At 42.2% G+C, this 23,565-nt stretch overlaps 1 protein-coding gene across 5 annotated transcripts in view; it reads right to left on the minus strand.

The window, feature by feature from the left end:
- The window catches only part of GLRA2 (glycine receptor alpha 2), a 168,938-nt gene that overhangs the window by 70,168 nt on the left and 75,205 nt on the right, over positions 1-23,565 (minus strand). For all 5 annotated transcript variants that reach the window (XM_042461133.1, XM_042461130.1, XM_042461131.1 and 2 more), the window contains one exon: positions 19,052-19,266. In XM_042461133.1, the coding sequence (XP_042317067.1) occupies positions 19,052-19,266 (215 nt within the window). The remainder of the gene's footprint in view (positions 1-19,051; positions 19,267-23,565) is intronic.

Genomic DNA, 23,565 nt, shown 5'->3' on the forward strand with positions numbered 1-23,565 from the left:
TTATTATGTCTCATCTGAATTAAGGTGTTAAGAGGAGCCCTGCCGGTACTGCAGCCACTCACAGCCACAAGGTTGTGAGTTCAATTCCAGGCAGGGCTCCAGGGTCCACTCAGCCTCCCATCCTTTCATAGGTTGGTAAAATGAGCACCCAGCTTATTGGGAGTAGTTGGATTACAAGCTTATTGGGGGTAAATGACTTACACATTGTAAACCACTTAGGGAGTGCTAGTTCACTGTTAAGCAGTATAGAAATGTACAGTGCACCCGCGCCATATGCAGCTTTAACCTTACACAGAAGGTTAAGCCACCGGGCGATGAATGGTGTGTGTGTCCATGGCGCGCGCACCACGCCCAATGCAGAAGCACTCCTCCATTGCAGCCAATGGGGGCTGAGCTTACAAGTTTTTCCCCATATGCAGAGGAATCTGGAACGGATCCTCGCGTATGGAGAGGGCAAACTGTACTTGCTATTGCTTGCAATTGCTATTGTTTGTGATAACATTTAAAGCCTTAAGCAGATTGGAATATCAGTGCTTCAAGGAGCACCTTTTCCTACATACGCATGCCCAAGAATTGAGGTCTGTTTAAAAGGGTCTCCTGCATGTCTCACTAATAGGGGAAATACAATGTGGAGGGACATAGGAGAGGGGCTTCTCTGTTGTGGCACACCCTCCCTTCAGAGCCCCAAGTGGCACCAACACTGCTGTCATTCTGGTGCCAAGTCAAAATACAGCTTTTTATTAAAACCTTCAAGGACTAACTGAAGTTATCACAAACAACTGATGTTTTTTGTCTGTTAATTATTGTTGTTCCATGGGGAGAGGCGGGTAAGAAATGAATTATTATTATTATTATTATTATTATTATTATTTTGTACATGTGCTATGTTTTGCATTATTTAAAATTGTTTTAACTGGTTTTAAATTGCCTTGTTTAAAATGATAAATAATTTAATATACTTATAATCATTTGAAATTATTTTTATTCTTTAAAATTGTTGGCAACCTACACTGATTGCACGTTGTCCTTAAAGCCTCAGATTTAAGACAAGCCATAAATATTTAATAAATAAATGAAATAAATAAAAAATAAATAATTTAAATAAGAATATTAAAGAAATATTAAAGGAAAAGTGAGATCATCATCATCATCGTCGTCGTCGTCATCGTCATCATCATCATGTTTTTCTTCAGAACTATAATGTTGGCAGATTCCTTCACAATCCCTGCCCTCAATCCTAATAAAACAATTGCATATAATGATTATAATTGAGATATTTATTTCTGTGTGAGAGAGCAGCAATAAATATAAAAGTATTTAGTTGGTGAGATAATTGATTGAATCAAATTATTATATTTTAATGGTTCATTACACTTTCTTCTGTCATCCATGACACATTCCAACCTCCCCACCCCACTCACTATATTTCCTTTTCTTCTGCAGTAAAAGTGTATTTTCTTGCGGACAATTAAACTCAGAATTCAATTAAATCTGCAACTTCTTTTCTTTTTACTTTGGTAAAAAGAAGGGAAAAAAGTAAGTTCAGACTTCTTATTTTAATGCAGGAGCATAAATGGCTACATATGGATAATGCTCTTTCTGTCAGTTATTTTACTTCTTCTAAGAAAAGACCTAATTTGCTTCTTGTAGGCGGGTTACACACCGCCATTAAAGTACACGCAGAGCGTACTAGGGTTAGGGAGGTGCAGGGCTTCCACACCTTCCTAACCCTAATACGCGCTCTGCGCGTAAAAAATGATGGCGGCCGTTCCAGATGGGGCGGCGCGGACATGACGTCCTCGCTCCGCGCCAGGGTTCCTAGTGCGCCCTTTGCGCGGACCAGGAAGGAGCTCCGTTTCGGAGCTCCTTCCTGGTTTTGCTGCGCCGCTTTGCATCGCTGGGCGCATCCTTCAGACGGCTGCGCCCAGCGAAGCAAGAGAGAAAGGGGCCAAGCGGCCCTTTTCTCCTTCTCCTTGCCACCACGGGGTGTCCTTGGAGCTTGAAGCCCCAAGAACACCCCTTTTCAGGCTGCGGGGAAGCGGCGTTTTGCTGCTTCCCCGCAGCCTGAAAAGCGGCAGATCGGGGCCTCAGCGGCTGCCGTTCTAGCAGCTGAGGCCCCGATATACCAGGGAAAGGGGCGGGTACAGCCCGCCCCGAATGGGCGGTCTGTAACCCGCCGTAGTTTAGCAGTCTGAAGTGTTTCCATGCATGGGGATGAAATGCTAGGAAAGCTTCATTTACTGTATATACTCGACTATAGGTTGACTTCATTGGGGCCAAAATAATGAATATTGATATGGTCGATGGATAACACAAGGGTAAAACATAGGAGGTTGTAACAAAGGTCCCTAAAAAATTTTCTGCTACTGCCCTCTTTCCACTTGGGTGACAACCCATGTGCCCCCCCCCCCCCCCCCTGAGTATTCCTTGATATTAGGTGTAATGTTGTACTGCAGATGCAAAACAATCAATCTAGGTCATTGCTCCTTTTGCACCTTGGGAGCACCAACCGAGCAGCTGACAAACCTTTTACTGATGCCAACTCTATGGCAAAGGCTGGCCTGGACAAGAGGCTTCTCAGTTGCTGCTCAACTGGCTGCTCAGTCACTACTCCTTTTGCACCTAGTCACTCTGGGAGCAGCAACCAAGCAACTGGCTGACCTGCAATTGAGATGCCTCTTACCCATGCCACTCCTCCAGTGAAGGCCAATGTGGGCAAGAAGCCTCTCAGTCACTGCTCAGCCTGCTGCTTGGTTGCTGTTCCTAAGGTGACTGGGCGCAGCTTCTCCCTGGCAAGGAAGGGTGATAAATTGCTCTTCATTGGGTCAGAGAGGAGCACAGCTGGTGTATGCATACAGGGGTTTACAGAGGCCACATGCTCTGGACTGGAGACTGTCATGGGTGGGGAAAGGGAAAGATTTTAATGATAGGAACCACTCCAAGGTGACAGACTCTTTCCAAGCATTGAACCTGGATATGCCTTCCCCAGAGACATGTCTTCTCCACACAGCTTCAAGTGCCCACCCCGACATACACCAGTATTGTTTCTTCTTCTACCTCTTCTCTCAGCCTGTCTTGTGAAAGAAATCAGGAGTAGCAATGCAACTGAACCTGTCAGCCAAGTCCCACCAAAGCTCACAAAGCTTAAACAGGGTCCCAAATTTGAAAGCTAATTTTTTTCTGCCACTTCTCCACCACCACTTGCTCTAACTCATTGCTCCAGTCAGTCCAACTGTCCCAAAATGGCAGTGCTCCAAGCTAAATAAGCAATGCCCTGCACCCAAGTATCACAAGGTTCCAACTGCCATTATTGCTACCAGCAAAAGTTGTGGCTAACAGAGTGAGCTCACATGGGCAGGCAAAGTGTGGGAGACATCACCACATGAAGTGATCAGTGAGGCTGTGAAATGGTTTTAAGATTCCCTGAATTTGTTTCCCCAGTCAATCTTCATTTCCACCATGATCCTAAAGCTGATGGTTCAGTTTTTCTGAATGAAGGCCCTTCTGTCTTCTTTCCCTCACTGCCCCCTTTCCCACTCACCCCCCCCCTGGATCTTTCAATCATCCCCTCGGGGGGCATAGCAACCACATTGGGAATCACTGGTCTAAAAGATGAAGCAAAAGAAAACAATGCCAAAGAACTTACAAAATTACAGTAGGCATAACTGTGCTCACATTGAAGGCTGGATGGATGAGAGAACAGAGGGGAAATCAGGGCGCCTTCCAGGACAGATTACACTCTTGCTTTTCACTATGGGATGGTTCCTTTTTAAATAAGAGTTAAATAATCCAGTTTGAAACTGCTTTAACTGCCCTGGGTCAATGCTAGGGAATTCTGGAAACCGTAGTTTTGTGTGACAACACTTGTTAATACTGTGCAGAAGAAGGCATGGCTTTTGAAAGTCTTTTACTATGAAAACCCTATGATGCCACAGCCTTGAGTCTGCAAGACCTGAGCAGTGCTGGTGATGACAGAGTGACTTGGAGGTCTCTCATTCTTAGGGTTGCCATAAGATGAACTCAACTTGATGGCTGTTATGAAAAACAATATGGACAGATATCATTCTTGCCATGGAGGATCATTACTTCTCTGTCAGACAGTTCTGGTGCCACAATAAATTACAGTTCCTAGGATTCCCTAGCACTGAGCTAGGGCAGTTAAAACGGTCTCAAACTAGATTATTTCTGCAGTTTATGTTAGACCAAAGGTATAAGAACAGAACCTCCAAACAGAGATTCATACAGATGCAGACTCAGAGGTACAAATACACAGACACAGTCAGAAAGAGGCAATCTTAAGCTTCTGGGTGGAAGGGAACATATGTGCAGAGTGGAGGTATACATTTCAAATTAATATTTGAAAATGAAACTGAGACTCTTGTTTTTCATACTCAAGGATCTAGGCTTGCTCTTATGTGCATGGAATGTTTCCTGACATTTGTTGAAGAGACCAAGATTGTTTGTATGTGTGTGGGTTTGTATGTGCTTTCAAGTCACCTGTCAACTTATGATGGTCTCATTAACTTCATAGGAAACTATGACAAGGAACATGCAGAGGCTGTTTTGCCAGTTCTTTCCTCTGAAATATAGCCTACACCACATAGTATTCATCAGCAGTCTTTCATCACAGTACTAACCAGGGATGACCCTGCTTAGCATCCAAGGTCAGACAGGATCTGATGCCTTTAGGGATTAGGGTTGCCATATTTCAGTTGCTGAAATCCAGGCATTTATTTTGCATATTATACAAATTATACTAATTATCCATATTGAATATATTAATTGTTGCAATGCTTCATCCATTATGTTTTAATCTTTGTACCATTTCTTATAGTCACAACCAATCTAAAAAAACAGTAAAGAGTAATGTTTAAAGTGGAAGAGGAAGACTCAGCTTAGACCAATAATTTGCTGTGTGATCGTGGGCCACCACAACCTCTATGCCAACCTACCTTATGGGGTTATTGTGGGAATTAATAGGGACAGGAGAACCATGTAAAGTAGACATGTATATACTTAGTTCACTACAAGTAAAGAACAACAACAATAATATTAGCATTTTGTCATGAACAGGCACCTCCAGTTGTGTTCTCACCACATCACTGCAACTTTTTTATCATTAGTTTTTTTACTTATGGCAAAAAGCTACAGATCCATAAATATATGACAGGAAGCCCCTTGTAGTGACTGCATTCTGATTCTCAAGGCAAAATGCAGAGGAAAGTAAGGGCAAATAATTGAGGAGGGTACATGGGTGGGAAATCATTCTCTATTTTCCTTCAGATACAGACTAAATATTTTATTATAGGTAGAAGACAGTCTAGTTTAACTTTCTTTGCCCTATTTGAATTTTCATTGCAGTGCACATGTTAAGCAGCTCATCTACGCTAAGATGTCTGTTGATCCACCAATTATTGTTTGTCAATGGCAGTCAAGGTAATGATAAATGTTTACACTTTCTGTTGTCACAAGCTACATTCTCCCAACCAAAATATGTGTATAAATACCTGCCAAGTGATGCAACTCGCCATACATCTAATGAAGTGGGTTGCAGTTTGCAAAAGCTTATGCCAAATAAAACTTGTTAGTTTTTAAGAGTAGATACTGTTAGATAGATAGGGTTAGATAGAAGATACTGTTGGTTTTGCTGTAAAAGACTAACACAACTGCTACCTTCACAATTTTAAAAAGATATTCCTTTAAGAACAAAAACAAAGCAAGTGCTAAATCAGCATGAGAAACGTGTTTCCTCTGTAACATCACACTTCTGCTTCTTGATATGTTCTTACCCTTGTAGCTGCTGTTTGCTTCCCTGATAGTAGACTGTAGAAGTAAATGTTATTTCTAGTGAATAGAAATATAAATCTTCTATACACATTTACTTAGATGTAAAACCAATTTAACTTGATTCAGTTTGAGACTGCTTTAACTGCCCTGGCTCAATGCCAGGGAATCTGGGAATTGTAGTTTTGTGAAACATTCAGCCTTCTCTGTCAGGGAGTTTTGGTGCTGCAACATACTACACTCCCCAGGATTCCCTAGCACTATGCCAGGGCAGTTTAAATGATCTCAAACTGGATTATTTCTGCAGTGTGCTTTGGACCTTATTAAGAAATGTGTGTGAGTAAGCAGTTCAAATAAAAAAAAATAATAATAATAAAATCTTTATTTCTATCCCGCCCTTCCAAGAAGATCAGGGCGGCTTACAACAGTGTGACATGCACACAATACAAAGTTAAAAACACATAACAACAATATACAACTAAAACAGCAATAAAAGCCCCATAGCCCGTCCTCATGGCCACGGAAGAGGAGGGAGGCCCGCAGGATCTTAATCGGGGAATGCCTGTTTAAATAGGAAGGTCTTAAGGTCCTTCCTAAATTGGGCCAGGGTGGTAGATGAGCGGAGCTCGGTGGGCAGCGTATTCCAAAGGGCTGGGGCAGCTGTGGAAAAGGCCCTTCTTGTAGTAGAGGCCAACCTGGCCCCAGGCACCTTCAGCAATTGCTGCCCAGATGTTCTGAGGGTGCGAGGCGGATTGTACGGGGAGAGGTGGTCCTTTAGGTATCCTGGGCCCAAGCCATTTAGGGCTTTATAGGTAATAACCAACACCTTATATTGAGCTCGGAAGCGAATAGGCAGCCAGTGAAGATCTTTAAGTACAGGTGTTATGTGGCTGGTCCTGGATACGCCAGTGACCAGCCGGGCTGCCATGTTCTGTACCAATTGAAGCTTCCGAGTTTGGTATAAGGGTTGCCCCATGTAGAGTACGTTGCAGAAGTCCAGTCTTGAAGTTACCAGAGCATGTACCACAGTTTCTAGGTCCCTCCGGTCCAGGTATGGGCGCAGCTGGCGAATCAGCCGAAGCTGATAACAGGTGCTCTTGACCGTCGCATTCACCTGAGCAGTCAGATGAAGCGACGAATCAAGAAGCACTCCCAGACTGCGCACGGAGTCCTTTACGGGGAGCGTGACCCCGTTCAGGACAGGTGGAACCACCGCCATTCCTGGACCGGGGGAACCTATCACTAGTACCTCCGTTTTCTCTGGATTAAGTTTGAGTCGGTTTTCCCTCATCCAGTCCATTACTGACTCCAAACAGGCCACGAGAGGAGAGACGCCATCCCCGGTCACTGCATCAGTCGGAGACATAGAGAAAATGATTTGGGTGTCATCAGCGTACTGATAACCCCGCGCCCCATGTCTCCGGATGATCTCTCCCAGTGGTTTCATGTAAATGTTAAATAGCATGGGAGACAGAATGGCTCCTTGAGGGACCCCAGTTTTTAGGGCCCGCTCGCTGGAGCACACGTCTCCCAGCTGCACCATCTGGGACCTCCCAGAGAGGTAGGAACGGAACCACTGGAGCGCAGTGCCCCCGATTCCCACCTCAGCCAGGCGCCCCAGAAGGATACCATGGTCTATGGTATCGAAAGCCGCTGAGATGTCCAAGAGCACCAACAGGGACACGCTTCCCCGGTCAGCGCTCAGACGGAGATCATCGACCAGGGCGACCATGGCCGTCTCAACCCCGTGACCCGCCCGGAAGCCAGTTTGAAATGGATCCAGATAATCCGTTTCATCCAAGACCGTCTGAAGCTGGAACGCAACCGCCCTCTCGATCACCTTCCCCAAAAATGGTAGCAGCGAAACAGGCCGATAATTATTATGTACCAGGGGGTCAAGGGAGGGCTTTTTTAGGATCGGTCTTACAATGGCCAATTTAAGATCCGATGGAAATCGCCCATCCCTGAGAGAGGTGTTAATAATCCGGCGTAACAATGTCGTTACCGCCGGTCCCCCCTGGGCCGCTAACCACGAGGGGCAGGGATCAAGAGAGCAGGTTGTTTTCCGAACACTTCCGAGGATCTTGTCCACATCCTCGGTACTCACCAACTCAAACTCATCCAGTGTAACGTAGTCCACGGAGGCTCTGGACACTTCTACCCTTGGCTCTGCCATAACGTCGGCGTTCAGACCTTCGCTTATACGAGAAGTTTTATCCACAAAAAAGTCGTTAAACAGGTCACAGCAGGCCTTAGAAGGTTCAAGGATCTGGTTCAGGGCAGGAGGGAGCTGAGTTAGCTCCCTGACCACCCTGAACAACTCTGCCGGACGCGACTCAGCGGACGTAATACGAGCACCATAGAACGTATTCTTTGTTGCTCGGATTGCCTCTCCGTAGTCCTTTAATAATCGGTCCAGGAGAGTCTTGTCGTGTAAGCAAAGGTGTTTCCGCCAACGGTACTCTAGCCGTCGCAGAACCCGCTTCCTCGCCCGGAGATCTTCCGTATACCAGGGCTTACGATTGGAAGCGGGCCTGAGAGGACGCTTGGGAGCGATTCTGTGTATAGCCCCAGAAAGGCCGGTATTCCAGATACCGGTAAGGGCATCAACAGAGTCGTCGTCATTTCCAACCGTGAGCCCCTCTAAGGCTTCTTGGAACCTTTCAGGTTCCATCAGCCTTCGAGGGTGGACCATCCTAACTGGTCCACCACCCCCGGGGGGGATCTGGGTAGAAGCCTTGATTTTCGCCTCTACCAGGAAATGATCCGTCCATGACAGGGGGGAAATATTAACTATTTCCGCCCACGGATTTTCCGCATCCGAACAGAAGACCAAATCGAGAGTATTACCCGCACAATGCGTGGGACCCTGTATTAGCTGGGACAGGCCCATGGCCGCCATGGTCTCCATGAATTCCCGAGCCGCACCGGATGGAAGATAGCTGGCCGTGAGGGAGATGTTGAAGTCGCCCAGGACAAGAAGCCTGGGCGTCTCCAACATCAGCTCAGCAACCAACTGTGTCAGCTCGTTAAGGGAGTCCGCTAATGCACGGGGTGGCCGATACACTAACAGAATCCCTAGACTGTCCCTAGCCTTTAGGGTCAGGTAAATACACTCGATATAGGAGGTCTGCCGGATGTGGTTCCTGGTGAGGGACACGGTGTTCCTATGTACCAAGGCCACACACACCCCCCCCGCCCACCTAACCTGCGCTGGTCCTTCACCGAGTACCCGGCAGGCAGGGCCTGAGCCCACACAGCATCCCCTTCAGGCCCCAGCCAGGTCTCGGTAATGCAAGCCAGGTCACACTTAGAGTCCTCCAGGAGATCCTGGAGGATGTGGGCCTTGTTATTAATGGACCTGGCATTGCACAGGAGCAGCGACAGGGTTTGTGGCACGGTTGGAGAGACCCTCAGGTCCTTCAGGTTGGGAGGGGGACAGGAAGGCGGGATAGGTATAATGCATCTATCTCGCCATACTATCCTATCAAAACAAATAAATGTAGATTTAGTGGTTCAAAAAAACTCTTTATCTTTTCTTTATCATTTTGAACACATTTCCAAAACTCTGAAGATTCAAATCAAGCTTAATAACAAGCTTAATTGTTATCAAAAAGAGTAAGAAGCTTCTGTCTATCCTCGTTTACTACTTTCCCCCACTCTTTCTATATTCAAAGTAGTATCGGGATGTGGCTGCCTCAAGGAGCTCAACACCTGGAGGCAAAAATAACACTGTTTTGCTCCTCCTCCTGTTCCTGCCTTGCCACTTTCCCTGTGCTCCTAACATTTCCCCTCCCAGGACTCAGTTTCAAGCCTCTGCCATGCAGCCTTTTCTTCTTTGAACTCTTCTGGTGCATCTCCCACTCTTTTCCACCTGTTCGCCACTTGCAATCCCACACCTTCTTCCCTTGCATCTTGCCTGTTTTCTCTTGCTCTTTGTACTCTGTTGCTACACCTTTCATTCCCCCTTAAGTCTTGTTCCCTCCCTTCTTTCCTCTAACATCCTTGCAATATGTTTCTCCCTTGCTTCTTTCAGTCTCCTATTCACACTGTTCTTTCCTACTCTCTCTCTTACCTCACCTTGTGTCTTACAATATCCTCTTCCTTGTTTCTTACACAGATTTATTGTTTATTATAATTAATCAGATGTATATCCTGCCTGTTTTTCCTTGTGTAAACCTGAGGCTCCATACATCCTTCCTATTGAATCCTCAAGACCAACCCTGTGCGGTAGGTGAAGTTTGGAGAAATTAGAATCATGGAGTTGGGAGAGACCACATGGGTAATCCAACCCAAACTTCTGCCATGCAAGAAGACACCATCAAAGCACTCCTAACAGATGGTCATACAGCCTCTGTTTAAAAATCTCCAAAGGAGGAGACTCCACTACCCTCCGAGGCAGCATATACCACATGCATCATCACTCACTTTCGCTTCCCTTGAATCAAAAAATGAGGACTGGACTTGTTTCTTGAAGAACAATTTAGGTGCCTATATCCTAGATCCTCTTTTTTATATATATTAAAAAAAAATGAAAGCTTGTAGTCTTGGCCAGGCGATGATCCGAATGGGAACTGGGTGGCATGCCTATAATCTTGGCAAAACAAAACCAGGAGTATGGCAGTCCCATGCTGATCCTGTGCTGCATCTCTCCTAGAGACATGAGTGCAAACTGGTTTAAATTACTGTACTTTAAATTGGGGTTTCAATTCGATTCTTTTTTATAGTTGATGCTACTTTATGTTTTAATTGTATTCTCCTTCACCTCCTCTTCTCTTTTAGGAAGAATGTTGGAATACATATCCAGCAAACAAACATTACAAGGTCTGTGCAAAGCATTTATGAGCTGTGGCCCTTTCCACATGTTTGACGCAGTGTGTGCAATTCAACAGGTACAACTTTCATCACTGGATCTCCGTGCCCCCAAAGGTATATCTGTATTCAAGCTGAACAGTTAGAGATGAGCTGGGTAATGGAATTGGAAAGTCCAGCCAGATGTTTGAGCTGGGAAATGTACTGAACACACCAGAACCAGGAATATTTTTTTTACTGCTCAAGCAAAATCCTGCTCCAAAAAGGAAGTAAAGCTTACCTCTACCATTATATAGAGTGAAGTGGCACCTCAGGTAGAAAAGTAATGAGAAGTAAGCAAATGGCTTGTCATTTAATTTGATATTACATGCTTTTCTGCCAAAGAGTTGAAAGACAGTTGTGGGATTTTCTACTTCATGTGCCAAAGAACTTGGCTGGTTTTTAGATACTATATACTTTGACTTGGGTGTGAAGGTGGAGGTACAATTTTTCACTCCACCTCGGCCAACTAAAGGTCTTGAGAAGGGCTGGAAAGAAAGTCCCTTACAGCCACACTGTTAGAAGGCCCAGAGGTTAACATGGATGAATGATGCCCCTTCAAAGCCTGGCAATAAGTCACTGCCAAGAAAATGTTACAGGTTGTAGTTTTTCTGATATCTCAACACATGGAGCAGCTGTGGGCAAATTTGAAGTGCTCAGCTCTATATGTAACAGAGCCTCTGTCAGGAAAAAATGGTTCAGTGCCATTATCATTCTTGGAGATAGAACAAGAGACAAGTGCTTCAGATCTGTCTAGTCTCCACAGTGCTGCCTGAAAAAGAACATGTGTTTTGAACTTTATAAGGATCAACAATTCTATTAGGCCTGGCAATCTCTAATTGAGAGGCAAACACATTGGAAGGAAGGCAGTCTAATCATCCAAATCTTGAACAAAATTGACCAAATGAACCTGCAGTATAGTTCATTACACACAGAGAGAAAGAAAGAGAGAGAGAGAGACTTTACATCAGATAAGCACTCAGAGCATTAAAAATAAATAAATTGTGAACTGCTTTTGCAAAAACCTCATTAATGTATGGAAGCTGTGAAGCTAATCAACCCCTAGAAGCAGACTCATTTGGGGATTTTTTTTTTTTACATTAACCAATTTGCTCAGCTGCAGATACTGTTCACAAAGGCCCTTCTCCCCTTTTTTCCACACAGAATGTGTATTTGATTTTGCCAAGATTATAAAACATCTATCTTTGCCCCAGTCACTCTAGGAAATGATGCACATGTTTCTCCTTAAAGATATATCACCATCCCATGATAAATAAGCTACAAGTGGTAACACAACTATAATATATTGATCTTGTCTTTCATTCATGAGAAGGAACACAAGCGACTGGTGCAAAATGGGAACTAGTTGTTGTTCTGGAATGATATGTCAGCCATTCTTTGGTAAGAAAAGAAAGCTGTATTTCCTGTTTTCATATCTAACCATCCTGCAAAATATATCTATTGATTTATTTGCTACATTTTATCCTGCTTTTTTGGCCAAGGTAGGTCACATGAACAAGGAAGGAGGGAAGGGAAGGGAGGCTGGCTGGCTGGATCAGATAGCATGGTTTGGCTTACAAAATAAAATGACAAGACACAAAAGAATGAGAATCGAGGGGAAATGAGGGCAGCATCTGCACTGCAGAAATCATCAGTACTATGGGATCCTGGGGTTGGTAGTTTTGCTAGATATTTAGCCTTCTCTGTCAGAGAGCTCTAGTGTGACAGCAAACTACAAATCCCATAGGATGGAGCCACGACAGTTAAAGCAACTGCATCATTTTCTACAGTGCAGATGCATCTGATGAGGAGGGAACCGGTTTTCAAACAAGGCAGAATGTTGTAAATAGACATTAAACTGCAGATGGGTTTTCCCCAGCTGGTGATCTTCCCTGGATACTAGTTAATAGCTTCCTTGGCCAATGGATGCAGCCCAAATGCTCTTCCTCCCGCAGTTCCAGATGTTCCTTCTGGATAGGAGGGAGAAAGAAGCATGCAAAACCATGCAGGTGCTACTTCTTTTGGGACTGGATGAGGCTGCTCTCTCCCTTGTATTGATATTATTCCTAGGAGGCAGTGAACATCCAGCTAGTGGTCCATGGTTCCCAAACTGAGGGCACAAACTCCATATGACAATTGGTTGCAAAATATATGCCGGTGTGTGACATACAGTTGCCTTCAGGAGCAGCTCAAGGCATTTCCCAGCCTGAGCCTGTGCTGCTTCCTCCAGCCTCCATCACTACCAAATGTCTTGTCTTATACAAAATCACCCTTAATCCATAGCACTCCAGGTAAGAATGGATAACAAAGAATGCTTTGTGAAGCACAAATACAAGATTTTTTTTTTGTACTGCACAGGAATAGATGCAGAAAATTGCCTTGTTGGAGTGGTTATTCCTCAAAGAAAACAGTACCTATATGATGAAACAGGTCCAAATGGTTTCACTCATAAAAATGATCCAAATGAAGAAAAGGGAACAATGAGAGGACACAGTAGGAGTGCTAAAGAATGACGTGTAAATATAAAAGCTTTATGAATGCAGTCATTCAAAAAGGCAATTAGAAAATTCTTAGATCTGTACAACAATCAAAACTGCTTATCTTTTTTTCAAAATCCAAATATTTCAAGAGTCTGAAAAGGTTTGTTGAAAGGGAATAACAACATCCTGTATAAATTCTTTGGACTTGTGTTTCCGTGTTCATTAAAGAATACATTCCCACTTAGGTGCTTCTGAGATGTCCATTTGCTGATTCAAAGGCAGTTTTAGATAGCTGATATAACAAATGAGCAAAAGTGGTGGCCATTTCAATATGTATCTTGCTCATCCCATCCTTTTAATCATGACCAAAAAGTATTAAATAATGGCTTAAAGTCTCAACAAGCAAAGCACTATTAGAAGGCTTTGAAGCATCAGTGAGAGTTAACAATAGCTTTCCCCAAAAAAGTTATTAGTTACAGAATTATGTTTGGCTTTTTAAAAAGATCACATTGTGCAACATTTGTATAATTTTTTAAAAAAAAATACTGAATTAAAAAAACTCATAAAAGAGCTAGGCACAGAAATAAAGAAATGGTTCCATGTATGGAAGAGAGTATTTCTTGCCATTTAGCAAATTAATTTTTTCTCAGGCTAAATAAGAATCGCTGCCTATAATTATGCAGTACACCTGTTGATGTCAATGCTTGCCAGCATTTCCATGGAAACTAGACACAAAATTTTGCCATCTCTTGTCTTCTCTCTCATACACACACACATATACATACATGTGTGTACACATTATATCTCCATGTCTTTGCAGATACATACAGAGATTGAGCTAAACCCAATGTTATATAAAGGAAAGTAGTTAAACATAAGCTATTATATGAAAAGTATGGTACCAATGAGTTATCTCTTTCTCTCTCTCTCTAGCTTGAGCATGCATTTGGTTGGTGTTAATTTAAAAATCTATTTAGATACATGCATAAATTTATGTGGGAACAGGGAAAGTTTTTCAACCCGAGAGAAGTTTCCTTCTGCGGGCAGTGTGCTAGAGATGGGAACACCATCTCTAGCACACTGATAACAACATCTGAGTGCATCAAAGCTCTAAGCTGGCAGGGAGATCCTGTATTCATTCACTCTCATGTGCACACATATCCATTCTTAATCATTCTCACAACATTAGGAAAAACAACACACACTTCCTGTACTGGGGCTATCTGTTCCAGGCGTACACATTTGTGATAATTCTAAGGACATTCACAGAATGTTTCTGAATCATATTCAGAAAGCCAAGCTAGACTGCATATCAATAATCCTCCAGAGAAGTAAACTTCATGTCTTCTAAATACTAGGTATTAACATCAAAAGCAGATGCATTCTTTTTCATGGATCTCTCCTCAGCTGCAACCAGCCAGCATACCACAATAACTTCATATTTCTCCAGAATGAAATGAAATATCTACTATTACTCCTCAGAAGACATGATACAAGGAAACAAGGGAACTATCCATTATGAACTGCAGGGGAAGCACAGATGTTCAGCTTAGGCATTTTCGAATTAATTATTTGGCTACATTCAGATCAAAGTTTGAATTCATTCTCTGCCACCATGCTTCCACTTCAAGCTCTGTGACAGAGTGGATGCTTTGGATGTTGAGGATTCCCAGTTCAATCCTAGCACAATTCATTTAAATGATTACTGTCTTCCCTCCATATCCATGATTTGTTTATTGACAGATTCAACCATCTATGGCTTTAAAATATTTCACTATGCCATTGTATTTAATTAGATTTGAGCATCCATGGATTTGGTCCTGAAACCAAACCCCAGCTTAAATGTTTTGTCTGTGAACCATCTTGGATCCCTCCAGGAATAAAGGTGGCAAATAATAATAATAAAAATACCAAAGACTCGCTGTATATAGCTGGTGATGGTAAAGGGCCATTGGAGAGTCACTGCCATCCACAGTAGGAACACTTCTTTTTAAAGTGACACATAGACATTCACAAAGGAGAGCTAAGCATCAAAGTAAACATTCGTGATGGATAGTTAGTCTGAGCTGGAAGAAGACAGCTAATTATGGCCTAAACAGCTTTCTGGAAAAGGTCCCACATATTTGGAATGAAAACATCCAGCTAGAAGCCTTTAATATGTCATGAAGGATTTCTTCCTGCATTTTGCAAGAAAAAACATGCCTTTTGAAAAACAATTCAGGAAGTTGAACCAACAGTGATGAGTCACCAGATTGTTTTCAGTGCTGTTGCATTTTACCCCCAGAAGAGTAACATCAACAAAACCAGTGTAAATGTCAAAGTTTCACCAAAATACTCTACTTACACAGAACCCAGCATATAAAAATATTGCTACATTATTTTTTTTACTGATGGCTGACAATGGGAGCATGGGATGGGGGAATTACCTCATCTCACAGCTCAGACCATGGGCTGCCAATATTGTCATTGTGGATTATGGTTTTGGATAACAACCAAGCCCTGTACAGATGTTCAATGTGTGTGTACCTCCACATGTTCCTTTGAAGATCTGGCAGAGCCTATATACTGTACATATAAATCCCATGGGCACAGGCTTTGTCTGTTTGCTTGGGAACCCAGCTTATGTTTTTTATCTATTGTTAGGAGAAAAAGGGAACAGCAGCAAATCTTTCCTTGCCCAAAGGCTCATTCTCCCTAAAAATAATGTAGTTTGATCCTAAACTCATTTGTTTCAAAAGTAAGTCACAAATTTCATACCAAACTTCCAAGTGGGTTTACACATGATATAATTAATCTTTCTCCAAGAATGGGAAATGGCATTAAAATGGAGTTTGTCATGCAATAAGATTGAGATTTTCAGGGATTGTGAATCAGTAAGCAGCGGGCAGTAAGGACATTTAGATACCTAGTATTTTGCATCCTACTGGGTACCACAATGAGATATTTCTGTGCTTCAGTCTCCCACTGCATTCTATCACAGGAAGAAACTCCTTCCTTCAGAGCTTGGTAGTTCAGTAAGCTTCCCTACTCTTTAGGGGTCATTCAGATTTTTTTTTTAGCAGAACTCTGCAAATAACCTTACTCACACATTCCAAGTTTGTTATTCACACTATAGAACCACATCTCTACACATCTCTGGGAGCTTGATTGTTCACACATGCCAGCACTTGACAACAATACAAATGTATTCAAAACACATTCAAGGAATCAAGGTTGATTCATATCAGTTATTCACACTGTCAATGATGCAAATCTTAAAAAAAAAAAAACCTCAGTAAAAACCCCAGTAAAAACCCTGCTTCGAATATCTTGGGTTCAGTGGGTTTTTGGAGACCCCCAAAAACATAATCAGGTTTTAAGTTTAATTGGGTCACATGCATTTGGGATGCATGTGAACAACAGAGATTCATCCTGGATTATTTTCACAGTGTGAATAACCTCTTAGTCAAATACTGCCAGGAGAGAGATTTCCCTTTCCTCCTGCCTGCATTCTAACTGATGCATTCCCGCACTTCTCTGATCAATTTCTTTTGAAAACTGTCTTTCCTTGCATTGGATTTCTTCCTCCTTGCCACTCCTGTGCCAAGACTCACAGGTATGATTAGAATTTTTAAACCAGTTAGTGGCTTAGTAGTTCTGTCCATTATGTCATTTCTTGCTAATGTTGTCCATAACTGAACCAAGGATTCACTTTATCACCATGGTGCTGTGTATCAGGTTGTTGATCTTGTGCACAAAGCCCTGTCCAAAATGCTTCTAGCACATTCTAGGACTTTCTACGAAAGTTAAAGCAACAACAACAATTAAACAATTCTATTGAAGGTACAAAGTTAAAACAATTTAATAGCCATCATCATCATCATCAATCATCATCATCTCAAAGCACAGAATACACATTAAAAGATCCTTCTGTCACATGTGTTTAAGAACCAAAGGCCTGTCTAAGTAGAAAGGTCTCTGAAGATGCCAGCCACAGATGCTGGTGAAATGTCAGGAATAAACTCTTCCAGAACATGGCCACATAGCTTGAAAAACCCACAAAAAAATATGGATGCCAGCCATGGAAGCTTTCAACTTCACAAAAAGGTCATTGTCTGCTGTTGGAAAGAGAGCAGAGGGGATTAATCTAACCTTCTGTAGAAGTGAATTCCACAACCTAGCAGCACTCATTGAAAAGTGTCTCCCCCAAGCCCTCTCAAAACATGCCTGAACCCTATACATCAAATAGGTTCAGCATCTTGGATAACAATTTAAAGTTGAGATTAAAACTGGAGTAGATTCACCACCCCACAGACATCTGAGCTACCTTCCTCCCCAATTTACAATACAAAGCCAATGAAGTCACCTTGACAGTAATGTTTCAGGTAGGTCATTGTGTAGGCCAACCTTGTAACAGAGACTCATTGCTGAAGAAAAACTCACATTAATTTGTCCAGCTAGAAATCACCAGGGAGCCACACTCTTCTCCTAGTTATTCTCCTAATGTCCACTCCTTGATTTCCAGAGCAACCTGCTTGACTGTACAAAATACAGGGCAAAAGTATAGGAGGGACAAAAGTAGAGTCTATGAAGCAGATGTAACAGCTTTAGATCCTTGGAGTCCTGCTGGGTTTTTGCAGCACTAGAGAATGTGTAGCATGTTGTGAGAGATTATTGCATTAGCTTCACTGCCTGGATAGACCCAGGATATAACTTTCTTAAGGCGCCAGTCAGTATGCAGCCCATATGCAACCTGAGCTTATTGTCCCACATCATTTCAAGAATGGGAAAATCCTGTTCTTGAAAAGCTGTGAGAAAAGCCTGGGTTGCATACAGGCTGTATACTGCCCAGTGATACACGAATGTGATAAGATCCGCCTTAAGAAAGTTACATCTCAGGTCTATTTTGGCAGTGAAGCTAATGCAATAATCTCCATAGACAGTACAGTATATCTCCCACTGTTCTTAACATCATTGAAATGTAACAATGTATCAATATTTTAGTCACACTAAACAGCAAAGCAATATTGCCAACAAAACCTTATTGCTAGAATGTGTTCTGATCCTGCTGCTCCTTTCTGTTTCATTATATATTTGAATTCCTGTCTTCTTTCATCAAGCCAAACAAATGAAATTGGAAGGATTGTATCCACTCTACAGCTGGCAAAAAAGTACAAGAGTGTGGCTCCACTATCACAAGTACAAATACTAGCAGAATCACTTACACAACTAATACAAGCAACACGAAGGGTGCATCTACACCGTAGAAATACTGTACAGTGGACCCTGAGGTTTGGTTCCAGGACTCCGTGTGGATAACAAAATCAGTGGATACTCAATCCTCATTAAATATAATGGCTTAGTCAAATGGTGTTCCTTATATAAAATGACAAAAACAAGGTTCACTTTTTGGAATTTATATATTTTTTGAATATTTTTAAACTTTAGATCGTTGAATCCATGGATAATGAGGAGGGCCAACTATATGCAGTTTGACACCACTTTGACTGCCACAGTCCTACAGAATCCTAGCATCTGTACTTTTATGAGGCACCAACATGTTTTTGCAAAGAAGGCTAAAGTTCTCATAAAATTACGGATGCCAAGATTCCATAAAATGGAGCTACAGCTCTTAAAGAGGTATCAAACTGCATTATTTCTACAGTATCACCCTAAGCCAAAACAGTTGCCATGAATTGTGCAATAGCTTGTAATATAGCTTGTGGGATTGGGATCAGAGTATTGGATTTGACACTTGAGCAAATGAAAATGAGCATTGTGCTACTAGAATGACACCACTGGGGGCAAACCATAGATCTTACCACCACAGAAAATAAGAAGAATTCATCTAATTGGCAGTTAAAATGCATGAAACCACTAAAAAATATAAGACAAAGAATGAAATAGTGTTCACTGCTTTCCACTAGTGAGCAATGGAGAAAGGGAGAGAGCCTTACTTTTGGAAGAGAAGCTCTGGAGCCTGAACTCTGAGTGGTCATGGTCAAGACTGTAGTGATGCCCAAGGCAACTCTGGCTGGAGCAGCATCCATGTTGATCCAGAAAGAAACCCAGGACAAAATGACGATCAGCAGGCTAGGAATGTACATCTGGATTAAATAATATCCCATCTGACGCTCCAAATGAAACTTTACTTCAATGCATGTAAATTTTCCTAGAACATGAAATTGCTTTTATAAATCACTTTTTGTACATTTTAATCTTATTTTATTATGAGCATAAATTAACTGCCTTAGGCACATGGATTTTGAAATGTCTGATATTATTCATTCATTTCAGGACTGTTCTTTCACCAAGCCCTTTAAAATACTGCACAAATTCTTATTTTGGCTCACATCTGCACTAGTGACCACTGTATTGTGAATGAAGACTTTTATATCACTTGACACATAACTGACTATAACATAGTTTTTCCATTTGTCTTCTTGGACAGAATTTAATACTGCAAGCAGGATCAGAGAGACGTATATTTGTTTTTCAGCTTTTTATTTTTTAAAAATGGTTTTAAAAATGATAAACACATTTTATACCCAAAGATCAGGGCATTTGATGTCATGTTTACAGTGTGATGGTTTTAGTGTGATGCTATCACAGAAACAAGTGCTTTAAAAAAATTGAACAAGGGCTTGTGTCCTTGGCCATCAGAACTAGTGGTGTAGCCAAAGTTTCTAATTCATTGCCTGACTTTGGATATAAATTCCCAGTGCTTGGCTTTATTTCATATTGAATGGCATTGCTGCTAAAATTAATTTTGTTGGCTCAGAATCTAGACCAAATGTTTCTCTCTTGCTGGAAAATCCTAAGAGCTACAATGCTACTGTACAGAGTATCAGGGACCCTAGAGTATCTGGGTGCTCAGATACTTAGTACAGATGCAAGGTTCCTTGGAAACTACGTTTCTCAGGGCTCCTTATATCAGAAGCATCCCAGAACACCACAGGGGTATTTGATTTGTGCAACAAGACCTTGGACAGTCTGGAAAGCTAGACTGTCCCAGGGTCCCTGGGCCCTACTTTCTCCTCTTTCAAGGCACTGAGCAGAGAGGCAGAGAGGACAAGAAGTATTTCTGGGAGTTCAGTGAAATCATTTCATTTCCATCAATTTTACCAGTGACACTTCTGGAAGCATTTTTTTTTCCTTTGATTTCTAAGGGAGTGGGCAAGTGCCAAGGGCTAGTGAATTGAATCAGCCCCTTATAGGATCCTGGAAGAGCACACATTCCCTTTGTGTCTCTGGTGAGATGAAGTGCTGGCCACCTGAAAAAAAAGCATGCCAACAATACACAGAATGTTGCCACAAGAGGAAGCAGGCACAGAATGGCACCATGTAACTCAAGTGGGTGCAAAGGGGAGCAAAGACTAACATATTTGAGGAATACTTTAGTTGTGTCTTCCTGCAGGGTAGGGGGTTGGATTAGATAGCCCTTGTAGTTCTTTCCAACTCTATGATTCCATGATTGTGATTCTAAGATTCCCCTTCATACAAACCTCAGGCCTCCTGAGTACTGAGTCACAAAGACCTTTGGTATAATCCTTTCTGTAAAAAGGTAGCAGCACTCAAATGTAAACATATTTGGCAGTGGTCTCGCTATATCAACAGCTGACCCACATTCTTTCCCTTATCTCTCTAAGGTCATTATCACACGGGTGAAATTGGGGGAAACTGGAAGATCAATGCAGTGGGATCCCGGATGCAATCATGTGGATTCACGTTATTGCGCGAGTTGTTATCATCTATAATCAAAATCAATGCTAGGTCAATTTGAACCCAATCCAGGATCAACTGAGAGATGTGTAACTTTGGGGAAATACAGAATTTACAAATCCTGTTCCATTCCAAAGTTGCATTCAATTTGAATTTGGCAGGTATGGAACATGTCTCAATCGCCCTTGGATTGCCTTCCAATCAGATTACAATTCCCAAGCTCCTTTGCTGGCTGCAATTTTTTCCTTCCTCCCTCTGGGTGTGGGGGGGCTTTTCTCTCCTCTCGGAGTACTTCTGGAGCTGGTTTGGGGATGAAGCAGCCTTCCCTCCCCCCAGAGACACACACACACTGCTTCCCTCCCTCCTCCTCTCAGCCCTTTCTGTCTCTTTTCCTTTGCAAAACTCATCCTCTCCAACCAGAGGGAGGGGATTGGCGCTCTCTTTCTCTCGCGCGACTCTGTCACAGGGTTTTCTTGACAGGTTTATTCAGATGGGGTTTGTCATTGCCATTTTCTTAGGAGGCTGAGAGAGTGTGACTTACACCAGGTCACCCAGTGGGATTCGATCCCTGCCTTTTAGAGTTATAGTCCAATGCTCAAACCAAGTACAAGGTTGCTTTAGACTGATTTTGAATTGGTGAACTGCCTAAATAACGTGAAATAAAGGGTAATGAATGCACAAATAAAGTGAATTGCCTAAATAATGTGAAATAAAGGATAATGAATGAACAAATAATGTGAAACGAGGCAAAACCACGGGAACCAGAGGCAAGCCCTGCCGGAAGTTTAAAAAGATCACGGTCCGATACTGCCCTCACTACACATGTGCAGGGAGGCTAATTCGAATTCTAGACTTTGAATGGTACATACGCATATGATAATTTCTTTTTCATTCACGCTACTTTGGCTTTGGGATGGGCGCTGTGTTCTTCTGTGCATTTGATAACCATCTGCGTAACAGCGTTCATTTTCAAATTGGCTCTACTTTCTTTTCTTTCAAAATTGAGAGACATTCCTCCTGTGTGATAACGTCCTAAGAGACTAGGGGTTCTCACTCCTTTGGTCAGGAATAATATCTGAAATACTATTTCACCCCACAGGTTTGGCATTTTTAGAATGTTTCCCACATAACTTGTGAAGTCTGGCTACAATGGTGTGTGAAAATAGGTGGTCACTGATTTAAATGTCTACTGCAGTCATTTTAAAAACTACTAGATCTAGTTTTGCACCAGTTATTTTGTCTCCTCATAGTCATCAGCAAATCTGGTTTGTTCCCCAACCTGGCTTCAAATCACAACAGCCTACCACCCCTAGACTGTGGTGAGGAGCTGACATTTATTTTCCTCCTAATTTCCTAGATTTAGCATAGGTGCTATTGGTCATTCTGCTGCAATCAAGAAGCACTTGGGGGACACTGGCTTTTTAAAAAAGGCCTCTGGGGTTTTGTTTTTGTTTTTGCAAAATGGGAGATGATTGTCCTGAAGGCTTTGGGGAGATGTAAACAAATTTAAACTCTACAAATCTTGACAGAGTAGGTAGGGGGCATGGGGAGTCTTGTAGCCTATCTCTGCTCTAACCCAGTTCTTAATGCTTGCCTTTATTTCAGATTTTATGGCAAACTGGTAGAGTAAGACATCATGTGTCTGATGGAGCTGAACCAAAAGCTTCTGCCATAATAAATTTATAGATCTTTAAGGAACCACATAAATGCTGTGGGAAATTTATGTATTCTGGCCACAGTCCAGTACCACATCAGACACTCTTAAACCTCTCATTTTAACTGAGTTTCAGTTCATCCAGCTCTGTCATAGATTGAAGCCTTTGTGAGTATGAATTGCCAACCCTCTAAAATGAATACTCTAAAAATCACAATACTGGACTGGTTTATTCCCTGAAGGTGACCCTGAAAATGCTTCAGTAGAGGATAAGTATATAGGTATGACCAATTTATTTAGGCTAACACAGAAAATGTGATTTAACACCAAAGTCTAAATGAAAAACATACAATGAACAAGAGTTTGTATTTATGTTTCTTCTACAAAGATTTAACAAAGCCTGGAAACATTACTTTGGGGACCTACAACTCTTGAAATGCCCAGTTCTGGCTGGGGGGTTCTGGGAATTGTCATTTAAAAGCTCTAACAGCTGCCAAGCTTGAACAGCTGCTATTTTGCATTTCTCAAAATGTCCGAGATATGGTCATGTTCCAGGGCATTGTGGGAAATTCAGGATGATGGCTTTGAACCACTCAGTGTGGGGGGACTAAGGCAATGTCATTAGAGCAGTGGGTCTATTCCATGTGATTGGGCAGGCTATAAATAAACCATTTATTATTATTATTAGTAGTAGTAGTAGTAGTACACTGTGATTGGGTGGGCTATAAATGAATCATTTATTATTATTATTATTATTATTATTATTAGTAGTAGTAGTAGTAGTAGTACGCTGGCAACTAACTAAACACCAGTATTGAAAATGCCTCTGTCTTAGTCCTCAGACTACAGCTTGGGGAGGCATGTGATAGAACGTTACCTATAATAGGGAAAAGTGCTCACAAACAATGAGGTTCTACAAGCAACTGGTGGATTTCAACAGTTTATCCTTAGGGCCATGACCTTTTGTAACACAGAACTGTACACACCAGGTTTCATACAAGCTACCCAAAGTTTGGAAAAGTTATATCTTGAGCTACCATTCCAAGATTCCCCCAGCCAGCATGGTTATTGGTGGATATTGAGCATGGCAACGCA

This window comes from Sceloporus undulatus, chromosome 3, assembly GCF_019175285.1.
Source record: "Sceloporus undulatus isolate JIND9_A2432 ecotype Alabama chromosome 3, SceUnd_v1.1, whole genome shotgun sequence".
NCBI classification, from domain to species: domain Eukaryota; kingdom Metazoa; phylum Chordata; class Lepidosauria; order Squamata; family Phrynosomatidae; genus Sceloporus; species Sceloporus undulatus.